General features: G+C 38.1%; 1 protein-coding gene across 6 annotated transcripts in view; it reads right to left on the bottom strand.

The window, feature by feature from the left end:
• TXNRD3 (thioredoxin reductase 3) overlaps positions 1-25602 on the bottom strand; it is a 97267-nt gene that overhangs the window by 23092 nt on the left and 48573 nt on the right. For all 6 annotated transcript variants that reach the window (XM_036245424.1, XM_036245419.1, XM_036245420.1 and 3 more), the window contains 4 exons: positions 22468-22610; positions 20405-20520; positions 19407-19632; positions 18120-18212 (listed from right to left, as the gene is read on the bottom strand). In XM_036245424.1, the coding sequence (XP_036101317.1) occupies positions 18120-18212; positions 19407-19632; positions 20405-20520; positions 22468-22610 (578 nt within the window). The remainder of the gene's footprint in view (positions 1-18119; positions 18213-19406; positions 19633-20404; positions 20521-22467; positions 22611-25602) is intronic.

The following is a 25602-nucleotide window of genomic DNA, read 5'->3' as shown; positions in this document are numbered from 1 at the left end:
AGGACCATATTACCAGGAACACTGAATTGATCCTGCTAAGATTGCAGAGGCACAAGAGGGGGGCTGGGAGCCCACAGAAAGCAGCAGTCTTAGCTGTGAGCAGTTCTCCCAGGGTTAAAGTCCCAAGCCTGCTCCACAGCGCACAGAGCCGAAGGATCGCTAAAATAGCCAAAGCCACTACCTTGGGCTCTGGCACAGGGAAGGCGGACAGGACTAGAACTGTGTGGGGACACTTGTGATTTGAAGGGCACTCAGAGCTTTTGCTGAGTTGTGGCCACACAGGACACTGGTCATCTTACTCCTTCCCAGGTCCCTGGGGAGAGGTAGTGGCCCCTCCCTTGGAGATTCAGCCTCACCAGATGGGCCATTAAAATGCAAATTGAGGCTCATTAACAACCAGCATCAGCCCAACCCTTGGGAAATCCCCATATGCTGAACACTTGAGGGAGTTTTTCATTCAATTGAGAACCACAGGCTCTTCCAGTAACGACGACTAATATCCCTAAGCAAACAGCTAGAAAATAACTGAACAATTCCTGGGCTTGTGACTCCACCCAGGAAAGTAAGACTTGACAGTGGTGTTTAACATGGGTCTTCCAGTGCTCATCCCATACTATAGAGAGAGCCACAAACAGCAGAACACCAACACCCACAGGAAAAATTAGGCAGGCGCCAAAGCCCACTGAGAGAGCCGACATGGTGAAACAAAGAAACAAATACTAAATGAAAGAACTGAAGATGAGATCAATAAAATGCAGTTAACAGAGCTAGAATTCAGAGCCATGATCTTGAGGAAGCTCCACAGCATGAGTAAAAACATCAACAACATGAGTAAAGACACAGAAACATTGAAAATGGACCAACTGAAAATTAAAAACCACCAAAATAAATAAAGAATTATATAGCAGAGATAAAAAAAAGAGTGGAAGGACTAAACAGCAGAGTAAAGGAAGGTGTAAATTAGAAGTAAATTAGAAGACAGGGTAGAAAAAAAATCAAACAATCAGAAAACCAGAAGTTAAAAACAATTAAAAAAACAGGAAGACAGATTAAGAGAACTGTGGGGCAATTGGAAACGTAATAATATTTGCATCATAGAAGTCCCTGAAGAAGAAGAAAATGAGCAAAGGTTAGAGAATATATGTGAAGAAATAGTGAAAGAAAACTTCCCTAATTTGATGAAGGAACAAGGCATTCAAGATCTTGAAGCACAGAGAGCCTCAACTAAGAAGAACCCAAACCAGCCCACACCAAGACATATTGTAATTAAAATGCCAAAAATTAAAGAAAAGAGAGAATCCTAAAGGCAGCAAGACATAAGCAACAGGTTACCTACGAGGAAACACCATAAGGCTATCAGCTGACTTCTCAACAAAAAACACTACAGGCCACAAGGGAATACCATGAAGTAAGGTCATGATAAACAAGGATCTGAGTCCAAGACTACTCTATCCAGCAAGGCTATCATTCAAAATAGAAGGCCAAATAAAAAACTTCCCAGACCAAAAAAAGACTAAGGGAATACAATAGCACTAAACCAGTACTGGAAGAAATGTTAAAAGGACTGCTGTAATTAGTAGAAGAAATAGGAAGAAAAATATAACCATACTAAACGAAACATGGCAATAAATAAGTACATATTAATAATCACCTTAAATATAAATGGATTGAATGCTCCAATAAAAAGACACGGAGTAGCTGATTGGATAAGAAAGCATGACTCACATATATGTTGTTTAAAAAGAACCAACCTCACAACATAAGACTAACATAGGTTCAAAGTGAAGGGATAGAAACAAATCTTCCAAGAAAACAGAAAGGAAAAAAAAGCTGGGATAACAATACTCATATCTGATAAAGTAGATTTCAAAATGAAGGATATAACTAGAGACAAAGAAGGCCACTAAGTAATATTGAAAGGATCTATCCAACAGGAAGATATGACCTTGATAAACATATATGCACTGAATATAGGAGCATCAAATTATATTAAAAATCTTGTGGAGGACTTCAAAAAATAAATCGACAGCAATACAATCATAGCAGGGGAATTGAACACCCTGCTGACATCAATGGATTGATTGTCTAGACAAAAAATTAGCAGTAAAACAGAGACTCTAAATGAAGCACTTGAACAAATGGATTTAGTAGATATCTACACAGAGTTACACCCCCAAACTGCAGAATTCACATTCTTCTCAAATGCACATGGGACATTGTCAAAGATAGACCACATGTTAGGAAACAAACTAAGTCACTACCAGTTCAAGAAGATTGAAATCATATCAAGCATCTCTCAGATCACAATGGCATAAAACTAGAAATCAACTGCAACAAGAACATGCAAAGACCTTTGAACACATGGAAGTTAAATAGCATGTTATTAAACAATAAATGGCTTACCAAGTAGATCAAGAAAGAAATTAAAAACTTCCTGGAAACCAATGAAAATGAACACACAACCACACAAAATCTATGGGATGCAGCAAAAGCAGTTCTGGGAGGGAAGTTCATAGCACTACAGGCCTAACTCAAGAAGCAAGAAAAATTTCTAATTGACTGTCTAACCTCAAAACTTAAACAACTAGAAAGCAAACAAAAGGTAAAACTCAGAGCAAGTAGAAGGAAGGAAATACTAAAGATCAGAGCAGAAATAAATGAGACAGAGTCCAAAAAAACAATTCAAAGGATCAAGGAAATAACTGGTTTTTCGAAAAAATAAACTAGATTGAAGGACCTTAAGCTATACTCACCAAGAAACAAAGAGAGAGGACTCAAATGCACAAAATCAGAAATGAAGGAGGAGAAGTAAAACTGACACCACATAAATACAAAAGATCGTTAAAAAATACTATGAACAATTATATGGTGACAAATTCGACAATCTAAGCAAAATGGACAAATTTCCAGAAACACAGTCTCTCCCAAAACTGGACGGAGAACAGATAGAAAACTTGAACAGATGAATAACAACTAAGGAAATTGAAGAGGTAATCAAAACTCTCCCAGCAAACAAAAGCCCAGGTACGGATGGCTTCACTGGGGAGTTTTACCGAACATTCAAAGAAGAACTAACACCCATTCTCCTCAAACTATTTCAAAAAACTCAAGAAGAGACTTCCAAACTCGTTTCATGAGGCCAGCATAATTCTCATTTCAAAATCCAGAAAAGGACACTACAAAGAAAGAAAACTACAGGCCAATATCCCTGATGAACACAGATGCCAAAATCCTGAACAAAATACTAGCAAATCGGATCTAGCAATACATCAAAAAAAGTATTTACCATGACCAAGTGGGATTCATCCCAGAGATGCAAGGCTGGTACAATATTTGCAAAACAATAAATGTGATACACTACATAAATAAAATGAAGAATAAAAATCACGTGAGCATGTCAATAGATGCTGAAAAAGCATTCAACAATATCCAGCATCCACTTCTGATAAAAAAACGCTCAGCAATGTGGGAATAGAGGGATCTTATCCCAACATTATAAAGGCCATATATAAAAGACCTACAGCCAACATCATACTCAATGAGCAGAAACTAAAAGCATTTCCCTTAAGAACAGGAACAACAGAGGGATGCCCACTTCCACCACTCTTATTTAATAGTACTGGAAGCCTTAGCCACAGCAATCATACATGAAGAAAAAACAAAAGGGATCCAAATTGGAAAGGAGGAAGTGAAACTGTCATTATTTGCAGATGACATGATATTATACATAGAAAACACTAAAGACTCCATCAAAAATCTACTAGCCTTAATAGATGAATTTGGCAAAGTAGCAGGATACAAAATTAATGTCAAGAAATTGATGGCATTCTTATACAGCAATTATGAACTCACAGAAAGAAAAACTAAAATAGCAATCCCATTTACCAATCCCATTTTTTTGTGGCAAAAAAATTAAGATATAGAAATAAACTTAACCAAAGAAGTAAAGGACCTATTTGCAGAAAACTACAAGACATTGAAAAAAGAAATAGAGGAAGATATAAAAAAGTAGAAGACATACCTTACTCATGGATTGAAGGAATTAACATCATTAAAATGTCCATATTACCCAAAGCAATCTATAGATTCAATGCAATCCCCATCAAAATACAAATGACAGCCCTGTTCAGTTTTTCTCAGCACTTTGAGCATTGGCCTGTGGTCCAGAGAGAACCAGGTTCGGTTCCTGATAAGGTCACGTACCTTGGTTGCAGTTTGTCTCCCGCCCTGGTTGAGTTGTGTGGGTGGCAACCACTTGATGTGTCCCTTTCATGCCAATGTTTCTCTTTCTCTCGCTCCCTCCCACTCCATCTGAACAAAAAAATGAAAAAATATCCCAGGGTGAGGATAAAAATATAAAAATACCGCCCTGGACGGTTTGGCACAGTGGTTAGAGCGCAGGCCTGCGGTCCGGAGAGACCCGGGTTCAGTTCCCGCTAAGGGCACGTACCTTGGTTGCAGTTTGTCCCCAGCCCTGGTTGGGTCGTGTGGGTGGCAACCACTAGATGTGTCGCTTTCACGTCGATGTTTCTCTCTCTCTCTCTCTCTCTCCCTCTCACTCTATCTGAACAAAATATTGAAAAATGTCCTCGGGTGAGGATAAAAAAAATAAATAAAAAATAAAAATAAAAATAAAAATACCAACGACATATTTCAGAAAACGAGAATACTTCAAAACTTTATATGGAACCAAAAAAGACCCCAAATAGCCAGAGCAATCTTGAAATAAAGGACAAGGTAGGTGGGATCACAGTACTGGATATCAGATTATACGACAAAGCCACTATAATCAAAACAGCCTGGTACTGGCACAAGAACAGGCATATAGACCAGTGGAACAGAACAAAGAACCCAGAAATCAACCCAAGACATTATGCTCAATTAATATGTGGCAACAGAGGCAAAAGCATACAATGGAGTAAAGACAGCCTCTTTAATAAATGGTGTTGGGAAAAGTGGACAGCTACATAGAAAATAATGAAACTAGACTATCAACTTATACCATACACAAGAATAAACTCAAAATGGATGAAAGACTTAAATGTGACACATGAATCTATAAAAATCCCAAAAGAAAATGTAGGCAATAAAATTTCAGACATCAGACGCAGCAGAATTTTCACCGGTACATCACCTAAGGCAACAGAAACAAAGTAGAAAATGAACACATGGGACTACATCAAACTGAAAAGCTTCTGCACAGCAAAAGATACAATCATCAAAATGGAAAGGCAACACACTGTATGGCACAGCATAATTGCCAATGATATATCAGATAAAGGGTTAATTTCCAATATATATAGGGGGCTCATACAACTCAACGTAAGTCAAAGAACCCAATTAAAAAATGATCAGAGGAACTAAATAGACACCTCTCCAAACAGGACATACAAATAGCTAAGAGACATATGAAGAAAGGCTCCGCATCACTAATCATCAGAGAGATGCAAATTAAAACAACAATGAGGTATCCTCTCACACCTGTCAGACTGTACGCCACCAACTAATCATCAAACAACAAATGTTGGCAAGAGTGTGGAGAAAAGGGGGCTCTAGTACACCGCTGGTGGAAATGCAGACTGGTGCAGCCACTATGGAAAACAATATGGTGTTACCTCAAAAAATTAAAAATTGAACTGCCATTTATCCCAGTGATCCCACTTCTAGGAATATACCCTAAGAAGCCTGAAACACCAATCAGAAAGAATATGTGTACCCCCATGTTCGTAGCAGCACTATTTACAATAGCTAAGATCTGGAAACAACCCAAATGACCATCAGTAGACGAATGGATCAAAAAGCTGTGGTACATATACACAATGGAGTACTATGCAGCTGTAAGAAAGAAAAATCTCTTATCATTTGAGACAACATGAAGGGACTTGGAAAGTATTATTCTAAGCCAAACAAGCCAAACAAAGACAAGTATCATATGATCTCACTTATATGTGGAATATAATGAACATAACAGTATGAGGAGTGTGACAGTCCCAGAGTCGTGAAAGTGGGTTACAGACTGACAATCCCCACAAGACAGGGTGGTAGGGAAGAGATAAACCACAGAACTGATATGCATGTATGCATGAACAATGGACATGGACTACAAAGCTGGGGACAGGGCAGGGAGGGAGGGAGAGAGGGGAATCAGTGGGGGGAAAAGGAGAAACATCTGTAACAAAAATAAATTAATTAATTTTTAAAAAACAGCTGTGGTACATATACACAATGGAGTACTATGCACCCGTAAGAAAGAAAGATCTCTTATCTTTTGAGACAACATGGAGGGACCTAGAAAGTATTATCCTAAGCGAAACAAGCCAAACAGAGAAAGACAAGTATCATATGATCTCACTTATCTGTGGAATATAATGAACATAACAGTCTGAGCAATGGGGTAGTCCCAGAGACGTGGAAGGGGGGTGCATACTGACAATCCCTAGAAAAGGGGATGGTTGGGGAGAGATAAACCACAGAACTTATATGCAGTAGGCATGAACAGTGCACATGTACAACAAAGCTAGGGACAGGGCGGGGGGGGGGGGAGGGGGAATCAGTGAGGGAAAAGGAGAAACATCTATTAACAGAGATAAATTAATTAATTAAGAAAATGGCCAAGAGACATATAAAAAAAAGGTTCAACTTCACTAATCATCAGAGAGATGCAAATTAAGACAACTATGAGGTATCAATTCACACCTGTTAGGATGTCTGCCATCAACAAATAATCAAACAATTGCTAGTGAGGGTCTGGAGAAAAGGAGACTCTAGTACACTACTGGTGGGAATGCAGACTGGTACAACCACAATGGAAAACACTATGGTGTTACTTTAAAAAATTAAAAATTGAACTGCCTTTTGACCCAGTGATCCCACTTCTAGGAATATACCCTAAGAAGCTGAAACACCAATCAGAAACAATATGTGACCCCAATGTTAATAGCAGTACTATTTACAATAGCTATGATCTGGGAACAACCCAAGTGTCCATCAGTGAATAAGTGGATAAGAATGCAGTGGTACATGTACACAATGGAATACTATGCAGCTGTAAGGAAAAAATGATCTCTTATCCTTTGAAATGACATGGAGGAACCTGGAGAATATTATGCTAAGAGAAACAAGCCAAGCAGAGAAAGACAAATACCACATTATCTCACTTATTTGTGGACTATAATGAATTAAACAAACTGATAAATGAAATTGACCCAGAGACATAGAGGTAGGGTACAGACTGACAAACTCAGAAGAGGTTATGTATACATAACCAATAAACATAAACAACAAAGCTGGGGATGGGGCAGGGTGTGTTGGGGAGGAGATTGTCAATGGGGGCAATAGGAGAAACATCTGTAACAAGGACAAATTAATAAAAATAAATAAATAAAAATATACAGAAAAGAATCACAAACATATTAAATGAGGCAGCATACCAAATCAGTGATTTGGAAGACAAGGTAGAAAAAACTCCCAATTAGAGCACTCCAACATGGCGGTGGGCAGGGTCAAAACCAGGTGAGTGTGTAAGAATGTGAGCAAGTGTGAGAGTGTGTGTGTGAATGGATGTGTGTGTGGATGAGCAACCACATAGCAGTAAACAAACTGAGGGCACACAGTTCCAGTGCTGTGGAAGGAGGAACAGCTGGCTACCACTATGAGCTGCTTGGCTTCTCCCTGGTTGGGGATGGTTTTATAGCTCACTATCCTTGGAATTCACTAAAGAGAAACAACTTGTCTTTGAGCTGCCCTAATTAACAGCCTCAGGGACAGCAAGATTAACAATGGGGAATGTTATAGATGGCTTTAGGCCCATAAAAATTAACCAGAGTTTGACCTTCACTGGGAATTTGAAAAGCAACATCCTTCAGTAAAAGGGAGGACAGAAACGGCCCCAAGGCCAGAGTGTCCTACGTGCTCTGTAAATAAACTGATAGGGAGAAACTGAAGCTCCCTTTACCCCGTAATACTGTAACTGTTAAAAATATATATATTGCACCTGGCTCACCGCTGATATCTGTCTTGAATTTGTTAGTTTTTAAAACTTAGATAATAGAATAAGTAACAGGATAGATGTATGCTGACCCAGTTCACCCAGTTCTCTTTCGCCTCAGCTCCCTCCCACCTCTGTTCCCTCCTGCTTATCGCTAACTGCCTCCGCTTCTGTACACATAGCTTGCTTGCTCTGCTAAACTCTTGAATGCCCCTGTCCTATATAAGCAACCCTCCTCCTGAGCTCAGGGCTGCAGTTCTCTGCGTAGTTTGGCTGCAGTCCCTGCGTAGTTTGGCTGCAGTCCCTGCACAGGTAATAAAGCTCACCTCTAATTCACCCAACTTTGTGTCCAAGTGAGGTTGACTCTCCTGGATTACAACAGATGGAGGCTCCACCATTTTGGAAGATGCACTGGGTCCTCTCTGGGAGGAAGCAGCAGAGAGTGGTTTGGGTCCAGTGTACCATGGCCACCAGGGTGCCTTGCACTATTGGACCAGTGGACCCTACTGGGCCAATGCACAGGAGCCACACTGTCAAGGCACCTGCTCTTGACAGCAGCAGTGAGGCTCAGGAGCTAAACACCACAACAAGCAGCAACAGTAGCCAGCTTGAGAGCCAAGCACCAATCCCAACTGCAGCAGCAGCCAGTTTGGGAGCAGAACCCTACCCACAGTAGCAGTGGAGGCTTGGGAGCTGAGACCAGCCTCAGCAGCAACACTGGCTGTTCGGGAGCAGAGACCTGCACCCAGCAGCAGCAGAGCTGTGGAAGCTAAGCACAGCCCCTACTCCCAGAAATAGTGAGTTCAGGAGCCAAGACACACCCTGACAGTGGCAACAGGAGCAGCAAGGATCTGGAGGTGAGCCCCACCCCAGCAGCAGCTGAGAATAGAGAGCTGAGACTCAATCCCAGCAGCAGCAGCAACAGCTGATCAGGAGTGGAGCCCCAGCCCCAGAACCGAGGCTCAGGAGACAGGGATCAGGAGCCAACCTGCCCCCGATGCAGCAGCAGTGTATCAGAAGTGGAGCCCCACTCCCAGAAGCAGCAGAGGCTCAGGAGCTGAGACAAATCCCCAGGCAGAAGCAGCAGCAGCAGCAGCAGCAGCAGCAGCAGCAGCAGCAACACAAATCGGGAGCCCAGCCCCACCAGGCAGCAGCGATACCTGGGGACCTGCACACCCAGCAGCACACCTGCTGAACACACATACCCCAGAAGGGCCTATGATGACAGATGAACACAAGCCACCAGCCAACAGTCCTCCTGAGCCCACAGCAGATGAGATGGAGGGACACACACCAGAACAGACTAGGAGGCATAGCGGTCTTATCTGATACATACCTGCCTGCCTACATGTCCCAACATGCCTCACCTGGCCTCTAACTAACAGACTGCTAAAATGGTGAGATAAAGAAACAAAACCCAAATAAAAGAAAAGGAGGAATCATCAGAAAAGGAACTACATGAAATGGAGGCAAGCAGTTTGTTTGATAAAGAATTCAAAGCAACGGTATTAAGGGTGCTCAAACAACCTAGTGAGAACTATAAGCAACTTAATAAGAACCACACCAGCATTAAAAAAAGAAGTAGAGCTATGAATAAAAATCAAGTAGAAATGAAGAATGAAATAGCTGATATAAAAAAATACCTTGGAAGGATTTAATAGTAAATTAGAAGAGCTGAAGACTGAATCAGTGAGTTAGAAGACAATGTAGAAAAAATACTCAATTAGAGCAGCAAATAAATAAAATTGAAGAAAGGAAAAGAAAACCTATTTGAAGAAATAATGACAGAAAACTTCCCTAACCTGGTGAAAGAATAAGTCACACAAGTCCAGAAAACACACAAAGTCCCAATCAAGATGAACCCCAAAAGACTCACATTTAGACACATCAGAAATGAAATGGCAAGTGTTAAAGACAAAGAAAGAATCTTTAAGGCAGTAAGAGAAAGTCAGAAAGTTACCTAAAAGGTAGATCCCATTAGACTGTCAGATGATTTCCCAATAGAAACAGAGCAAGCCAGAAGGCAGTGCCATGAAGTATGCAAAGTAATGAAAAGCAAGCATCTGAATCCTCACCTGGCCCCTAACTAACAGACTACTAAAATGGTAGGAAAAAGAAATAAAACCCAAATGAAAAAAAAAAGAGGAATCATCAGAAAAGAAACTACATGAAATGGAGGCAAGCAGTTTGTTAGATAAAGAATTCAAAGCAATGGTATCCAGCAAGGCTATCATTCAAAAATGAAGGTGAAATAAAGAGCATTACATACCAAAAAAGGCTAAAGGAATTTACTATCACCAAATCAGCACTGCAAGAAATGCTAAAGGGAATGTTGTTAAGAAGAAGAAACAGAGAGAGAGAGAACTGAGGCATAAAGAATAAAAATGGCAAAAATAAGTAACTATCAATAATAACTTTAAATGTAAATGGCTTAAATTCTCTAGTCAAAAGACACAGAGTAGCTGACTGAATAAGACAGATTCACAGGGGAGTTTTACCAAACATTCAAAGAACTAACACCTACTAACCTCAAACTATTTCAAAAAATTCAAGAGGATGGAAGAGTTCCAAGTTCTTTTAATGACACTACTAAGAAATAAAATCACAGAGCAATGTACTTTATGAATATAGATGCCCAAATCCTGAACATAATAGCAAATTGGATCCAGCAATAAAATAAAAAGATCATACAACACAACCAAATGGAATTTATTCCAGGGATGCAATGATGGTTCGATATTCACATATTAATAAACATGATACATCACATAAATAAAATAAAGGATTAAAATCATATGATTATATCAATAGATGCAAAAAAAGCATTTGACAAAATCCAGCACCATTTATGATAAAAACCCTCAGTAAAGTGGGAGTAGAGGGATTATACCCCAACATTATAAAGGTCATATATGACAAACCTACAGCCAATATCATACTCAATGGGCACAAACCAAAAGCATTTCACTTAAGATTACGAACAAGACAGGAATGTCCACATTCACCACTCTTATTCAGCTGGAATTCTTGGCCACAGCAATAAGGCATCCAAACTGGAAAAGAGGAAATAAAACTGTCTTTGTTTGCAAATAACATATTGTACATAGAAAACCCTGAAGACTCCACCAAAAAAGAGCTACATTTGAGAAATGAATTAGACAAATTAATGGAATACAAAATTAACAGCCAGAAATTGATGGCATTTTTATACACTAATAATGAAACCTCCGAAAGAGAAACTTAAAAAGTTATCCCATTTACCATTGCAACAATAAAAGTAAGACACCTGGGATAAACTTAACCATGCAGGTAAAAGACCCGTACTTGGGAAAATATAGAAGATTAGAAAAGGAAATAGAGGAAGACACAAAAAAGTGGAAGTGTATACCATGTCCATAGACTGAAAAAAATAAAATCATTAAAATGTCATACTACCCAGAGGAACCTACAGAGTCAATGAAATCCCTATTAAAATATCAACAGCATATTTTGAGATCTAGAAAAATACTCCAAAAATTGATATGGATCAAAAAAGACCCTGAATAGCCACAGTAATCTTAAAAGGAATAAAGTTGGAGGGATCACAATATCAGATATCAAACTATTCTACAAAGCCATTGTAATCAAAACAGCTTGGTACTGGCACAAGAAAAGGCATATAATAAATGAAACAGAACAGAAACTTCAGAAATCCATCCATGTCAATATGGCCAATTAATATTTGACAAAAGAGGAAAGAGTCAACAATGGAGTAAATAGAGTCTACTCCATAAATGGTGCTGGGATAACTAGACAGGTACATGTAAAAAAAATGAAACTAGATCACCAATGTACACCATACACAAGAATAAACTCAAAATGGATAAAATACTTAAATGTAAGTTGCAAAACCACAAAAATTCTAGAAGAAAACATATGCAATAAAATCTCAGATGTCTCACATAGCAGTATTTTCATCACTATATCACCTAGGGCAAGAGAAACAAAGGAAAAAAATTATTCAATGGGACAACAAACTAAAAAACTTCTGTACAGCAAAAAAAAACCATCAACAAAATGAAAGGCAACCTACTGTATGAAAAAACATTCACCAATGATACAACTGATCAGGGTTTAATTTCCAAAATATACAAAGAACTCATACACATAAACACCAGTAAGACAAACTATCAAATTTTAAAATGTGCCAAGGACCTACCTGAACAGGCACTTCTCCAAAGAGGACATACAGATGGGTCAATAGACATGAAAAAATGCTCCATGTCACTAATCATCAGAGAGATGCAAATTAAACTACAATGAGGTATCATCTCACACTTGCCAGCTATGATACATTTACACAGTGGAATACTACTGAGCTGTAAAAAAAAAAAGAAAAAAGAAGGAACTCTTATCTTTTAAAACAGCATGGATGGACCTAGAGACTCTTATGCTGAGTGAAATAAACCAGTTAGAGAAAGACAAATATCACATAATCTCACTTATAAGTAGAATCTAAATAACAACATAAACTGATGAACAAAATATACCTCAGCATCAGTAAGATAAACTATCAAATTTAAAAATGTGTCAAGGAAATTTTCTAGAAACACACAGTCTCCCAAAACTGAACTGGGAAGAGAGAGAAAACTTGAACAGACCAATAACAATGAAGGAAGTTGAGGATGTAATCAAGACTCTCCCAGAAAACAAAAGCCCAGGCCCGGACAGTTTCAAGGGGTAGTTTTACCAAACATTCAAAGAAGAACTAACAGCCATTCTTCTCAAAATATTCGTAAAATTCAAAAAAAAGGGGAAGACTTCCGAATTCATTTTATTAGGACAGCGTAATTCTAATTCCAAAACCAGAAAAAAACACTACAAAAAAAGAAAACTACAAGCCAATATCCCTGATGAACATAAATGCCAAAATCCTGAACAAAAGACTAGCAAATTGGATCCAGCAATACATCAAAAAAATTATTCACCATGACCAGATGGGATTAATCACAAGGATGCAAGGCTGGTACAATATTTGCCAATCAATAAATGTGATACACCACATAAGCAAAATGAAAGATAAAATCCATAAGATCATATCAATAGACACTGAAAAAGCATTCAACCAAATCAAGCACCCATTTCTGATAAAAACGCTCAGCAATCTGGGAATAGAGGGATCATATCTCAACATAATAAAAGCCATATATGAAAGACCTACAGCCAACATCATACTCAATGAACAAAAGCTAAAAGCATTTCCCTTAAGAACAGGAACAAGACAAGGATACCCACTTTCACCACTCTTATTTAACATAGGACTGGAAGTATTAGCCACAGCAATCAAACATGAAGAAAAAATAAAACAGATTCAAATTAGAAAAGAGGAAGTGAAACTGTCATTATTCACAGATAACATATTATACATAGAAAACCCTAAAGACTTCATCAAAAATCTACTAGATTTAATAAATGAATTTGGCAAAGTAGCAGGATACAAAATTAATGTCAAGAAATTGATGGCATTCTTACACAACAATGATGAACTCACAGAAAGAGAAACTAAAATAGCAATCCCATTTACCATTGCAGCAAAAAAATTAAGATACCAAGGAATAAACTTAACCAAAGAAGTAAAGGATCTATTTACAGAAAACTACAGGACATTAAAAAAGAAATAGAGGAAAATATAAAAAAGTGGAAGCAAATACCTTGTTCATGGATTGGAAGAATGAACATCATTAAAATGTCCATACTACCCAAAGCGATCTATAGATTCAGTGCAATCCTCATCAAAATATCAACAACATATTTCACAGAACTAGAACAAATACGTCAAAAGTTCATATGGAATGAAAAAAGACTCTGAATAGCCACAGCAATCTTGAAAAAGGACAAAGTAGGTGGGAACACATTACTGGATATGAGGTTATACTACAAAGCTACTGTAATCAAATCAGCCTGGTACTGGCACAAGAACAGGCACATAGATCAATGGAATAGAACAAAAGACCCAGAAATTGATCCAAAACGTTATGCTCAATTAATATTCAACAAAGGTGGCAAGAGCATACAATGGAGTAAAAACAGCCTCTTTATTTTTTTTACAATGTAATATTTTTTAAATTAATTAATTTATTTTTGTTACAGATGTTTCTTCTTTTTCCCCCATTGACACCCTCCTCCCCCTCCCTCCCCACCCTGTCCCCAGTTTTGTTGTCTGTGTCCATTGGTCATGCATACATGCATATAAGTTCTGTAGTTTATCTCTCCCTCTACATCCTCCCTTCTGGGGATTGTCAGTCTGTACCCTACTTCCACATCTCTAGGACTACCCTGTTCTTCAGACTGTTATGTTCATTATATTCCACAAATAAGTGAGATCATATGATACTTGTCTTTCTCTGTTTGGTTTGTTTTGTTTAGGATAATACTTTCTAGGTCCCTCCATGTTGTCTCATAAAGAAAGCCTTTTTAAGCCCTGGCCAGTTTGGCTCAGAGGTTAGAGCGTCGGCCTGCGGTCCGGAGAGACCCGGGTTCGGCTCCCGCTAAGGGCACGTACCTCGGTTGCAGTTTGTCCCCGGCCCTGGTTGGTCGTGCGGGTGGCAGCCACTCGATGTGTCCCTTCACGTCGATGTTTCTCTCTCTCTCTCCTTCCTCTCTCTCCCTCCCACTCTATCTGTACAAAAAATGGAAAAATATCCTCGGGTGAGGATAAAAAAAAAAAAAAAAAGCCTCTTTAATAAATGGTGTTGAGAAAATGGGAGAGCTAATGCAAAAAAAAAAAAAAAAAACGAAACTAGACCATCAACTTACACCATACACAAAAATAAACTCAAAATGGATAAAAGACTTAAATGTGACCAGTGAATCCATAAAAGTCCTAGAAGAAAATGCAGGAAACAAAATTTCAGATATCATACACAGTAGAATTTTCACCGATATATCACCTAAGGCAACAGAAACAAAGAAAAAAAATAAACACATGGGACTACATCAAACTGAAAAGCTTCTGCACAGCAAAAGCTACAATCATTAAAATGAAAAGGCAATCCACTATATGGGAGAGCATAATTGCCAATGATACATCAGATAAGGAGGTTAATTTCCAAAATATATAGAGTACTCATACAATTAAACAAAAGGAAGACAAAGAACCCAATTAAAAAATGTGCAGAGGAGCTAAATAGACACCTCTCCAAACAGGACATACAAATGGCCAAGAGACATGTGAAGAAATGCTCAACATCACTAATCATCAGATAGACGCAAATTAAAACAACAATGAGGTATCACCTCATACCTGTCTGAATTGCCACCATCAACAAAGCATCAAACAACAAGTGTTGGCAAAGGTGTGGAGAAAAGGGGACTCTGAAGAACAGGGTAGTCCCAGAGATGTGGAAGTAGGGTACAGACCGACAGTCCCCAGAAGAGGGGGTGTGAGGGGGAAGAGATAAACCACAGAAGGTATATGCACGTACGCATAACCAATGGACATGGACAACAAAGCTGGGGTGGGTTGGGGAGGGAGGGGGAGGAGGATATCAATGGGTAGAAAAAGAGAAACATCTGTAACAAAATAAATAAATGAATAAATAAATGAATAAATGAATAAGAAAAAAACAAAATGTGTCAAGGACCTGAACAGGCACAGATGTATAGATGCATGGAACAGAATAAAAGATCAGTTGGGGGGATGCGGGGGTTGGGGAGGAGAGGACAGGAAGAGATTAACCAAAGAACTAATATACATATATGTATAACCCATGGACACAGACAATAGCATGGGGAAGGCCTGAAGTAGGGCGAGGGTTGGGTGGAGGGGGCCAAAAGGGAAAATATTGGAGATATTTATAATCCTGTAAACAACAAAATAAATTTTTTTTAAATTAGAATTTTTGCCATCCAAAATAGTCCATGGACTATTCACACTTTTTCAATAATTCATATTGTTACAGGGCAATAAAAAGCTAGGAAAATTTCGGACAAGAGGAATAGAGAAACTGAGACAAGAAAATTAAACAAAGTCAAGCAGTTTGGACAGCTGGCATCTGGGTTGTAAATAAAAAGCCATTATCTTCCCCAAAGCAAAGACACTTGAGAGCAAATGGTTAAAAACCTTCCCTAAGGAGCTCTGGCTGGCGGGAGCCTCTGTCAGCCTGTGAATCAAAGAGTCTCAGGTTCAATTCTGGTCAAGGGCACGTACCTCGGTTGTGGTACACATTGGTATCTCTCTCTCTCTCCTTCCCATTTTATCTGAAGATAAATGAAAAAATATCCTTGGGTGAGGATTTTAAAAAGATATAGACATATAAAAATATTAAAAGCTTCCCTAAGGAGAGAATGGAGCAAAGGTGAGGAAAAGGGGGAGAAAAGAGACCAGTTTTGCTCACCTGCTAAAGAAATCAGCCATTTTACGGAAGAGGAAAGGAGAAAAGGGGGACAGTTTCATTTTTTTTACTCCCTAAATAGAAAAGGCAGCATGCTCGAGGCTTGGCAAGATATAATTAATTGCCCGGGTGCTTCTCATGAATTCTGGGAATGCCACAGAAAAATAAAAAGGGACCTTGAGAATTAATCTGTACCAAGATATTCAGCAAAGAAATTTTCTTTCTTTTTTTTTTTGGTACATGCCCCTAGCGGGAGCCAAACTCACAACTCTCTGGTCTGCAGGCCAACACTCCAACGGCTGAGCCAAACCGGCCAGGGCAGCAAAGGAATTTTTAAACCTATAGGCAGAATGATATATAATGCCTTGAACCCCTACCCAACTTGTTCTTCAGATTAGCTGAGAGCCCCTCTGTGCTTCATAAGCCAGATGTATAGATTTGCTTGCCTTGCTTCTTTAATAACTTTGCGTGTTTTACTTTCTTAATAAGTTACTTTCTTAATAAATCTCTATTTTCATCTAAAGTCTCTCATTTAAATTCATTTATATGAGAAGAGAAGAATCAAATTTGGGTGCAGCTTTCTCCCTTCAACACAGTTGTCTGATAATACCTGTGTGGTTTCTGTAGGAGGGGCAAGTAACATTAGTTTGTTTTTTGAAAATAAAACATATTGTTGTTTTTTTATTATAAAATAAATTCAATATTTATTGCAAATATATCTAAATGCAGAAATGTATAAGATATCTAATGCCCCTGAACTAAGTACTAATAACAGTAAGGTATATCTGCTTCCAGATTTTGTTCTATGCATAGTTACACACACATATATTTTAGCATGGCATTCTTCATATAACATTATGAAATGTCAACAGACCAACTAACTACCTTCCATATTTGCTATACTGTTACAAAGAATCCAAAGAAAGTTAAGCCTGGTATAATTTTCCTATAAGTTTCTTCTATTCTAATTTATGAGTGTGTTCAACTACTTACCGTTTATAAAATAAATACTTACTGTCAGTCTGTACCCTGCTTCCGCGTCTCTGGGACTACCCCATTCCTCAAACTGTTATGTTCATTATATTCCACAAATAAATGAGATCATATGAAATTTGTCTTTCTCTGTTTGGCTTGTTTCACTTAGGATGATACTTTCCAGGTCCCTCCATGTAGTCTCAAAGGATAAGAGATCTTTCTTTCTTAAGCTGCATAGTACTCCATTGTGTATATGTACCACAGCTTTTTGATCATTCGTCTACTGATGGGCACTTGGGCTTTTTCCAGATCTTAGCGATTGTAAATAGTGCTGCTACAAAGATCGAGGTACATATATTCTTTCTTATTGGTGTTTTATGCTTCTTAGGGTATATTCCTAGAAGTGAGACTACATGGAGGGACCTGGAAAGTATCATCCTAAGTGAAACAAGCCAAACAGAGAAAGACAAATTTCATATGATCTCACTTATTTGTGGAATATAATGAACATAACAGTTTGAGGAATGGGGTAGTCCCAGAGACACAGAAGCAGGGTACAGACTGACAATCCCCTAAGGAGTGGGGAGGTGGGGGAGGGATGAACCACAGAACTTATACGCATGTATGCATGAACAGTGGACATGGACAACAATCTGGGGAAGGGGCAGGGAGGGGAGGGGGAGGGGGGAATCAGTGGGGGGAAAAAAGGAGAATCATCTGTAACAAAAATTAATCAATACAATAAATAAATAAATAAATAAATAAATAAATAAATAAATACTTACTGTGTTGTATATTCCTTCAATAGTTTCTGGTCCTTCAGTGGATTTGGCCACTACTTTCAGCTTTCCAGGTGAACCTTTCTCCAACTGTTGAACCTAGTAAGAATAAACAATGTAATGATTCTATCTAAAGAAGACAGAAAATAAATAGGTGTATGTATGTGTGTATACATGCAAGTGTGTGTGTGTACATTTAGGTTTTGGGGCTAAATAGAGATAGAAAAAAGAAGACAGCCACAAGATACATTTTGAAGGTAGAACTGTTAATGTATTAATTGCAGGTAGCATAAAAGGAAGAATGGAGGGATGCTTACTAAGGTGTCGGCTTAATAAACTGTGTGGACTGTAGTATAATTTAATGAGGACTGAGATAAAGCCAGAAAGATTAGCAGGGGAATATATTTAGACAGAAAGTCAAGAGTTTCATTTTTGTCCTTTTAAATCTGAAATGCACTGAGGAATTCAAGTGGAGATATCCAGTAGGCAATTGCACTAATGAATGTGGGATTCAGGAGAGATGTCTGAGCAGGATATGTTAAGTCTGATTGCCATTAGCATTAAGATAAAATGTGGGTCTAAAGAAGGTAACCAGGGCAGTGAAGTGAAGAGGGACCAGGTGTTCTGACATTTAGAAGTTGAGCACCTGTGGAACCATAGGTATGGGTCAGAGAAGTAGAGAATGGAGTGTGTTTCAAATGGAAAGAATGTCAACTTCACCAAATGTTGCCAGACACCTTGTAAGATAATGACAGAGATGCAACCATTGGCTTTGATGACAGGGATACAGAACCTGACAAGTAGTTTCAAAAGAGTGGCAGGGGAGGAAGCAGCTGAGAGTCTGAGGCAGTGTGAAATGAGGTAAGAATATAGAGGTAGCATTGATAGAAGTTTTCTTGTAAAGAGGAAAAGAAAATGGGGACCCAGCCATAAAGGCAGAAAGGGAAGGGAAGGCTTATTTGTTTAAAGATGAGAGACACTGAAGAGAATGATAGAGGAAAAAAGAAGACAAGTAGCTGAAAATGGGATGTTCCTAAAAAGGTGAGAGAAGGTAAGGGGAATAGTGAGAGAAGAGGGAATATGAGCTGAAAGAAGCAAGAACACCTCCATATCAGAGGAGGAGAAGACAGGGACAAATGGGGGCCAATCTTGTAGATTTGAGGTGGGAACACTATTTTCAAGGTTTTCTATTGAGTACAGACCAATTTATTTAATAAAATGGAGGGGTAAAATAAAAAGCTAAAGAGAGAGTAAAAAGTAAATAAAGGAATTCCAAATGTTATTCAGACTCACCATTACAGGTATGAATTTTCTTAAGAACTTAACACCATGTTGTTCCATGTAGGAACCCACTTTCTCTGCCATTTCTTGATCAAAGCCACGAAGAAGGATTGAACGCACCATAACTGTGACATCTAAGCCAACACCAGCAAGAAACCCTGCACATTCCAGAGCCACATAAGATGCACCAACTACTAATGTTTTGCCAGGGCAATAAGGCAGAGAAAAAAGGTCATCACTGAAAAATAAAAATAAGAAAAAGAATACATAGGCAATAGAAATGAAATGAGTTACTTAGGTTTCAATGGTCTTTTGTTTGCTGAACTGCAATTTGGGGCTTGAATAAAGAAACACTGAAAGAAATAGCCTGTAGGAGTTTGTAATAGTTTCTTCTGTGGAGGAAGAAGTATACCTCAGTTTTTTCAAAATCAAATTAGTGGATCATAGCAAAGATTTTTTAAAAACAGAACAGAATATGTTAGACTATATTATAAGTGATAAAAAGAAATACTATTTTGTTTAAATGTGTGTGTGTGTTCATCTGAATAACAGCACAATAAAAAATATATTTCTCAATGTGCATCTGGTCAGAAAAGCTTGAAAGTTATTGTAGTACATTATATACTCTCCTCTGTATAACGATCCAGGGGAGATGCCTATTAAACCTCAGTATTAGGAATAGCCATTATTCTCCTGATCAACTGGTTCATTATTATTATATTAGACTAAAACCTAAAGTTATTGTATTCGCTTCTTCTCTTTGGCCTCTAGGAAGTTTATAGCCAAATTCTGAGGGCAATAACCTAGAAACATATATTTTTGTGAGTAAATTTGACCTTATTTTCTAACCTTATTTTCTCTTTACTCCAGTATGTTATCTACATAGCTTCTTGCATTGTATATATGTACCTTTATTCATCAATTCAAATCTCTGTGAAATAAGACAGGTAATAAATTGGAAACACATAAACATAATAAAATTCACAGTTAATTGGCCTATTTAACCTTACCTAGTAATACAATATTCTTTATCTCCTTGGATTCCTAAATACCGTGGCCTTTCACCTGTTGCTATGACAAATTTTGCAGCAGTATAACAAGTCTCCTGTCCTTTTCCATTGGTTGCCTTGAGAAAAGAAAAGTAAACTTCACTTTTCAATCAATGTTACAAAGTACCAGAAACCACGGACAAACTAGTTACCACTCTCTATGGAGCTTCCCATCAACAGTAACAAACATGCAAAAATAATGCAGTGTGATAAGAACCACCATAGAAAATGGAAGTCTTTACAAAATATTAACCAAAAGATCATAGTGGGAGTGGAGCAGGAAACTGGAAAGCTAAGCAAAAATGGCTTCATAAGCGGTAACATTTCAAATGGAGATGAGAAAGTAAAAAGATTTTAGAGAAAGGAAAACCTAAAGAGAGAATAGTACATAAAAATGCACACATGCCTGAAAACAGCTGGCATTGAGGGAACAGCAAGTGGCCAGAAGTAACAGAAGAGGAGGATATGTGTCAGAGGTGAAGTCAGACAAATTAACGCCAAATGTAAAGATCCTTCTATGCCATCCTAAAAAGCTAGGCTATGGAGTATCAACAAAGGTTATTCATTGTTTATTTTCAATTATACAAGTATATCACAAATATATTCATATTTTTAAAATTCAAAAAGCAATGAAAGTGTTTAAACAAGGGGTTGGTTTCAGTGGGATAGAGGGAGGGCAGCCTGAAGTTAGGGACTTGCAACAGACAAACAAGTGCAAGCTGTGAGGGTGAAGTGGGAAGAGCCTAAAGTTTTTTTGCTGGAGTAACTGGAGAGACACTAAATGAGGAAGCATAGGAGAGGCAGGTCAGGCTAGGAACAATCAGCTTATTCAACCAACTATACCAGGCATATGACAGTTTAAGAACTAAAACTGACTGACTTGTATTTCTAGTATGTTTCATGTGAATCATGTAATTCAAATTAGCCCATATATGGCTCTAAAGGGGGAGCTTTAAATGGACCACTTCACACCTTTCTAGAGACAAGAAATGACTACAAGATACGCTTAAATCCTTTCAAGATCATTGCACACTGTACTACAAAAGCAGAGAACAAAAATAAATGAGGTGCCCAGCAGGTGTGGCTCAGTGGATTGAGCATCCTCCCATGGACTGAGCGGTCCTCGTTAGATTCACAGTCAGGGAACCTGCACAGGTTTCCAGCTCGTTCCCCAGCAGGGGCTGTGCAGGAGGCAGCCAATCGATGTGTCTCTCTCACAATGATGTTTCTATCTCTCCTTTCCTTTCTCTCTAAAAAATCAATAAAAACATCTTTTAAAAAATAAATAAATAAATAAGGTGTCAAGGATGATATCTCATTGTCTTTCATAACTCCAATTTAAAAGTTTTGCGTTCATCAAAATGGTCTCATTTTCCTTACACATGGATCTTAAAATACATAAACATTACATAAACAAATGTATAAAATACACTAATTCTTATACTCCTGTTATTAATACTTTTATGAGTAATATATATTAAAGTTCTAATTAAGGTTTCACTTTTAAAAAGAATTAACATTATTAACATTTTGATTCTTTTACCGTTTAAACATTTTCTCTTTTAAGATGGCAATAAAATTAAAAGGCAAATAACTTTAAATTTAAAGTTCTTTAAAAGGCTATATCTTGCCTGGCTGGTGTGGCTCAGTGGTTGAGCATCGACCCATGCACCAGGAGGTCACTGGTTTGATTTCTATTCAGGGCACATGCCCAGGTTGTGGGCCAAATCCCCAGTGGGGGGCATGCAGAAGGTGGCCAATCTATGTTCTCTCCCATCAATGTTTCTATCTCTCCCTTCCCTCTCCCATCTTCTCCATCCAAAATCAATAAAGAAAAAAAAAAGTATTTCTTTAATTTATCTAGACATTTGAAACACACTAACAATGGAGGAAATACACGTGGCATGCACAGCCAAGCATGCACCAGCTGTAGTCCTTAACATGGACATAAAATTTTAATTCAAGGCAAGTACAAGTAGTAGTAAAGAAAAAGCAATGAACAAGACAAAATATTTGAAGAGTACCTTTATTTTATGATGTTTGACAAATTCTCCATAGGAATTTACATAGGCTACAGTCTTCTCCCTCAAAGACAGCCTATAGCTCCAATTTAGAGAGCCAATGTGGTTTTGAATAGCTTCTGTCATGATCTCCCAGTTGTGCTTCACTGAAAATAATAACCAGGGTGAAGTCATAAAGTGAATCTCACTGTAAATGGTAAATTATATATAACCATAAGAGTCACACATTGTTTTAAAAATCAAGAAGTGAACAGAAGGTAATTAGCAACTTCAACCTTTTTCATACAAATTATGGTTTATACTTCTTCCTCTTTTATATTATAAAGCATATGCAAAAAAGTGTAGTTCTGAAAAGAATAAAACTGGGGAAAAAAATCCATGGAGGCCAGAATGGGGAAAACTAGCTCTCCTACAGCACTGTAGGCAAACTTATGAGGCGAGAAGATCATCTCTACTCAGGAGACCCAAGGACATTTTCACATTGTGGGCCTTCTGCATGTGAAGGGACGCAGGCCTCAGGTCAGTGAGCACTGCATATTCATCTCCCCAGATAGGCTCCAGCTACTCCCATTTGACTCACCCAGTGATGTTTTTATGATAGTGAATATCCATTTGTTTACAATAGATGTAGTTAGTACAGTATTCACTATTGCACACTATTTGCATTAAAATGTTTACCCACTTCCTTTTGAAGTTGGGATGGGAGTTGATGGAATCATATTTCTCATCATTCCTTTATTTTCTAGGTGGAATTTATTTCCAGGAGTTCACTTTATTTGCTGATGCTGGTTCTCAAAGTAGACACCATCTCCATGTATCACCATGTTTATAAGACACAGAAGCCAACCCAGGGCTCCCATCAAACTAGATGAGATCCAAACCCAGCCAACTGAGGGTTCACCCTCTGGTCATATTTGTAGACTCACCCCATTTAGCACTCTCAAGAAAGGACCCACCACTAACCATTAGGAACATGGGATGTTATGGTGCAGGCAAGGGAAATAGGTCACAGTGCAGAAAGGTTTGGCCAATGTAAACATTTATGGCCCAGTGATGCCACTGTTTAATAAAGTCAACTAAGATTTTGCAATCCAGAGGGTCATTCTGGTTACTACATTACCAGATCCTCAACCCAATGATCCTAGGAAGTTATGACCCAGCAGTGATGACTGTTTCCACAATGGCACATACCCTCATATCCTAAGATAACTCTGCCTCACTCCCACAATAGCTGGAAAAATTATTCTTCCAACCCTCAAAGACCTTGCGAGTTAAATTCACACTTCATATCCTTGTTTCTGGTTCTTGTAAAAGACATTCTATATTAAAGGTTCCCACAAGGGGCTGCACATCAGGACCCTTGGGAAGCATGCTGAAATACACAGATTCTAGGATCCACCTCAAACCTATGCAATTAGGAGCAGGATCTCAGAACCCGTACAGTTAAAAAGCACCTCCTCACCCTGACCATGTTCCACAATGGTTAGAGTGTTGGCCTGTGCACCAAAAGGTTGCAGGTTTGATTCCTGTCCAAGGGCGAGTACCTGGTTTGCATCTTTGATCCCCAGTCCTAGTCAGGGCACATGCAGGAGACAACCAGTCCTTGTGTCTCTCTCACTTCGATATTTCTCTCTCTCCCTCCCTTACACTCTCTCTCTAAAAAAAAAAAATCAATAAAGATAATATCTCTGAGGGAGGATTGACGAAAAAAAAAAAAAAAAAAAGGTTCCCCAGGAGATTTTAATATATCAAGTCCATGGACTGGCATTTTATAACCATTTGCTCTGCTATTGTGTTAATCAGTAGACCTGTAATAGTATCATAATTTTAAATACTAATGAGAAAAGTCATTCTCAAAGGTTAGCTATCCTTATGTACTTTTCCATACATACTTTAGAACAATATATTAGTTCCAAAAAGAAATTTTTTTTAATCCTCACCCAAGGACATTTTTCCATTTTTTGTTCAGATGGAGTGGGAGAAGGGAGAGGGAGAGCGAGAGCGAGCGAGAGAGAGAGATACATTAACTTGAAAAGGACACATTAACTGGCTGCCACCCTCACGGCCGAACCAGGGCCGGGGACAAACTGCAACCGAGGTACATGCCCTTGGCGGGAACCGAACCCAGGTCTCTCTGGACCACAGACCGACGCTCTAATCGCTGAGCCAAACTGGCCAGGGTTCAAAAAGGAAAATTTGGATATCTTTCACGGACTTACATAAAATTTACAAATTAATATTGAGTTAATGGCTTCAAAATATTGATATCTATCCAAAATCACAGTTTTCATGCTTGTATATTCTTTCCTTATATATTTTGTACATTCCTGATTAAATGTATTCCATATTATCCTATCACTTTTTGTTAAAATTTTCCATTATCTATTTAACATTATTGCTGTTACATAAGAACGTTATTGATTTTTGCACGTTTACAAGCACCTAACTGAAATGTTACAGGTTCTAATATTTTTTAGTTCAATATCTTGTACATTCCAGGAATAGTGTATGTAATTCATATTATAAATTTATAAAATATTCTTCTTCCTTTTAAATATGTACACTTTTTCTTTTCTAGTCTTCCTTTTTGTTTTTTGGCCAGAAGCACCAGAACAATGCAGATATTAGAAATGGAAGTGTGCAACCAGGTCTTACTCTTGACTTGAATGCAAATGCCTCAAAATTTTCTCCATTAACTGTTTCTGAGTTTTCTTCATCATGCCAAAAAAGTGTCCATTACTTTGCTTATTGTACTAACAGTTTTTTTTTTTTTTTTAAGCAATAATGGATGTGAGATTTTTATCAAATGCCTTTGGAGCTGAAATCCAGGTCATCAAGTGAATTTTATGTATTCTACCATGATTTCCTAATGTTGACTCATTCTTGCATTCCCAACGTGAACCCTCATACGTCACAGTGCATTCTTTTAGTACAGTGCTAGAGAGGACTTGCTAATGGTTTTTCTAGAATTTTGTCACCTTTATGAACTATAGTTTTTTATTTTTACACTATTTTTTGTATCATCATATCAGCCTCAAAAAAAAAAAAAAGGAAAACCTGTACATTTTTTCCTAAGCTCTACACTGTTTAAATTATAGAGAAAGAGTTCCTTAAATATTTGCAAAGATTAACTTATAA

The sequence above is a fragment of the Molossus molossus genome, unplaced genomic scaffold, assembly GCF_014108415.1.
Source record: "Molossus molossus isolate mMolMol1 unplaced genomic scaffold, mMolMol1.p scaffold_m16_p_6, whole genome shotgun sequence".
In the NCBI taxonomy this organism is placed as follows: domain Eukaryota; kingdom Metazoa; phylum Chordata; class Mammalia; order Chiroptera; family Molossidae; genus Molossus; species Molossus molossus.
The sequence above is the reverse complement of the archived record's forward strand: the minus strand, read 5'-3'. Positions and strand labels throughout refer to the sequence as shown.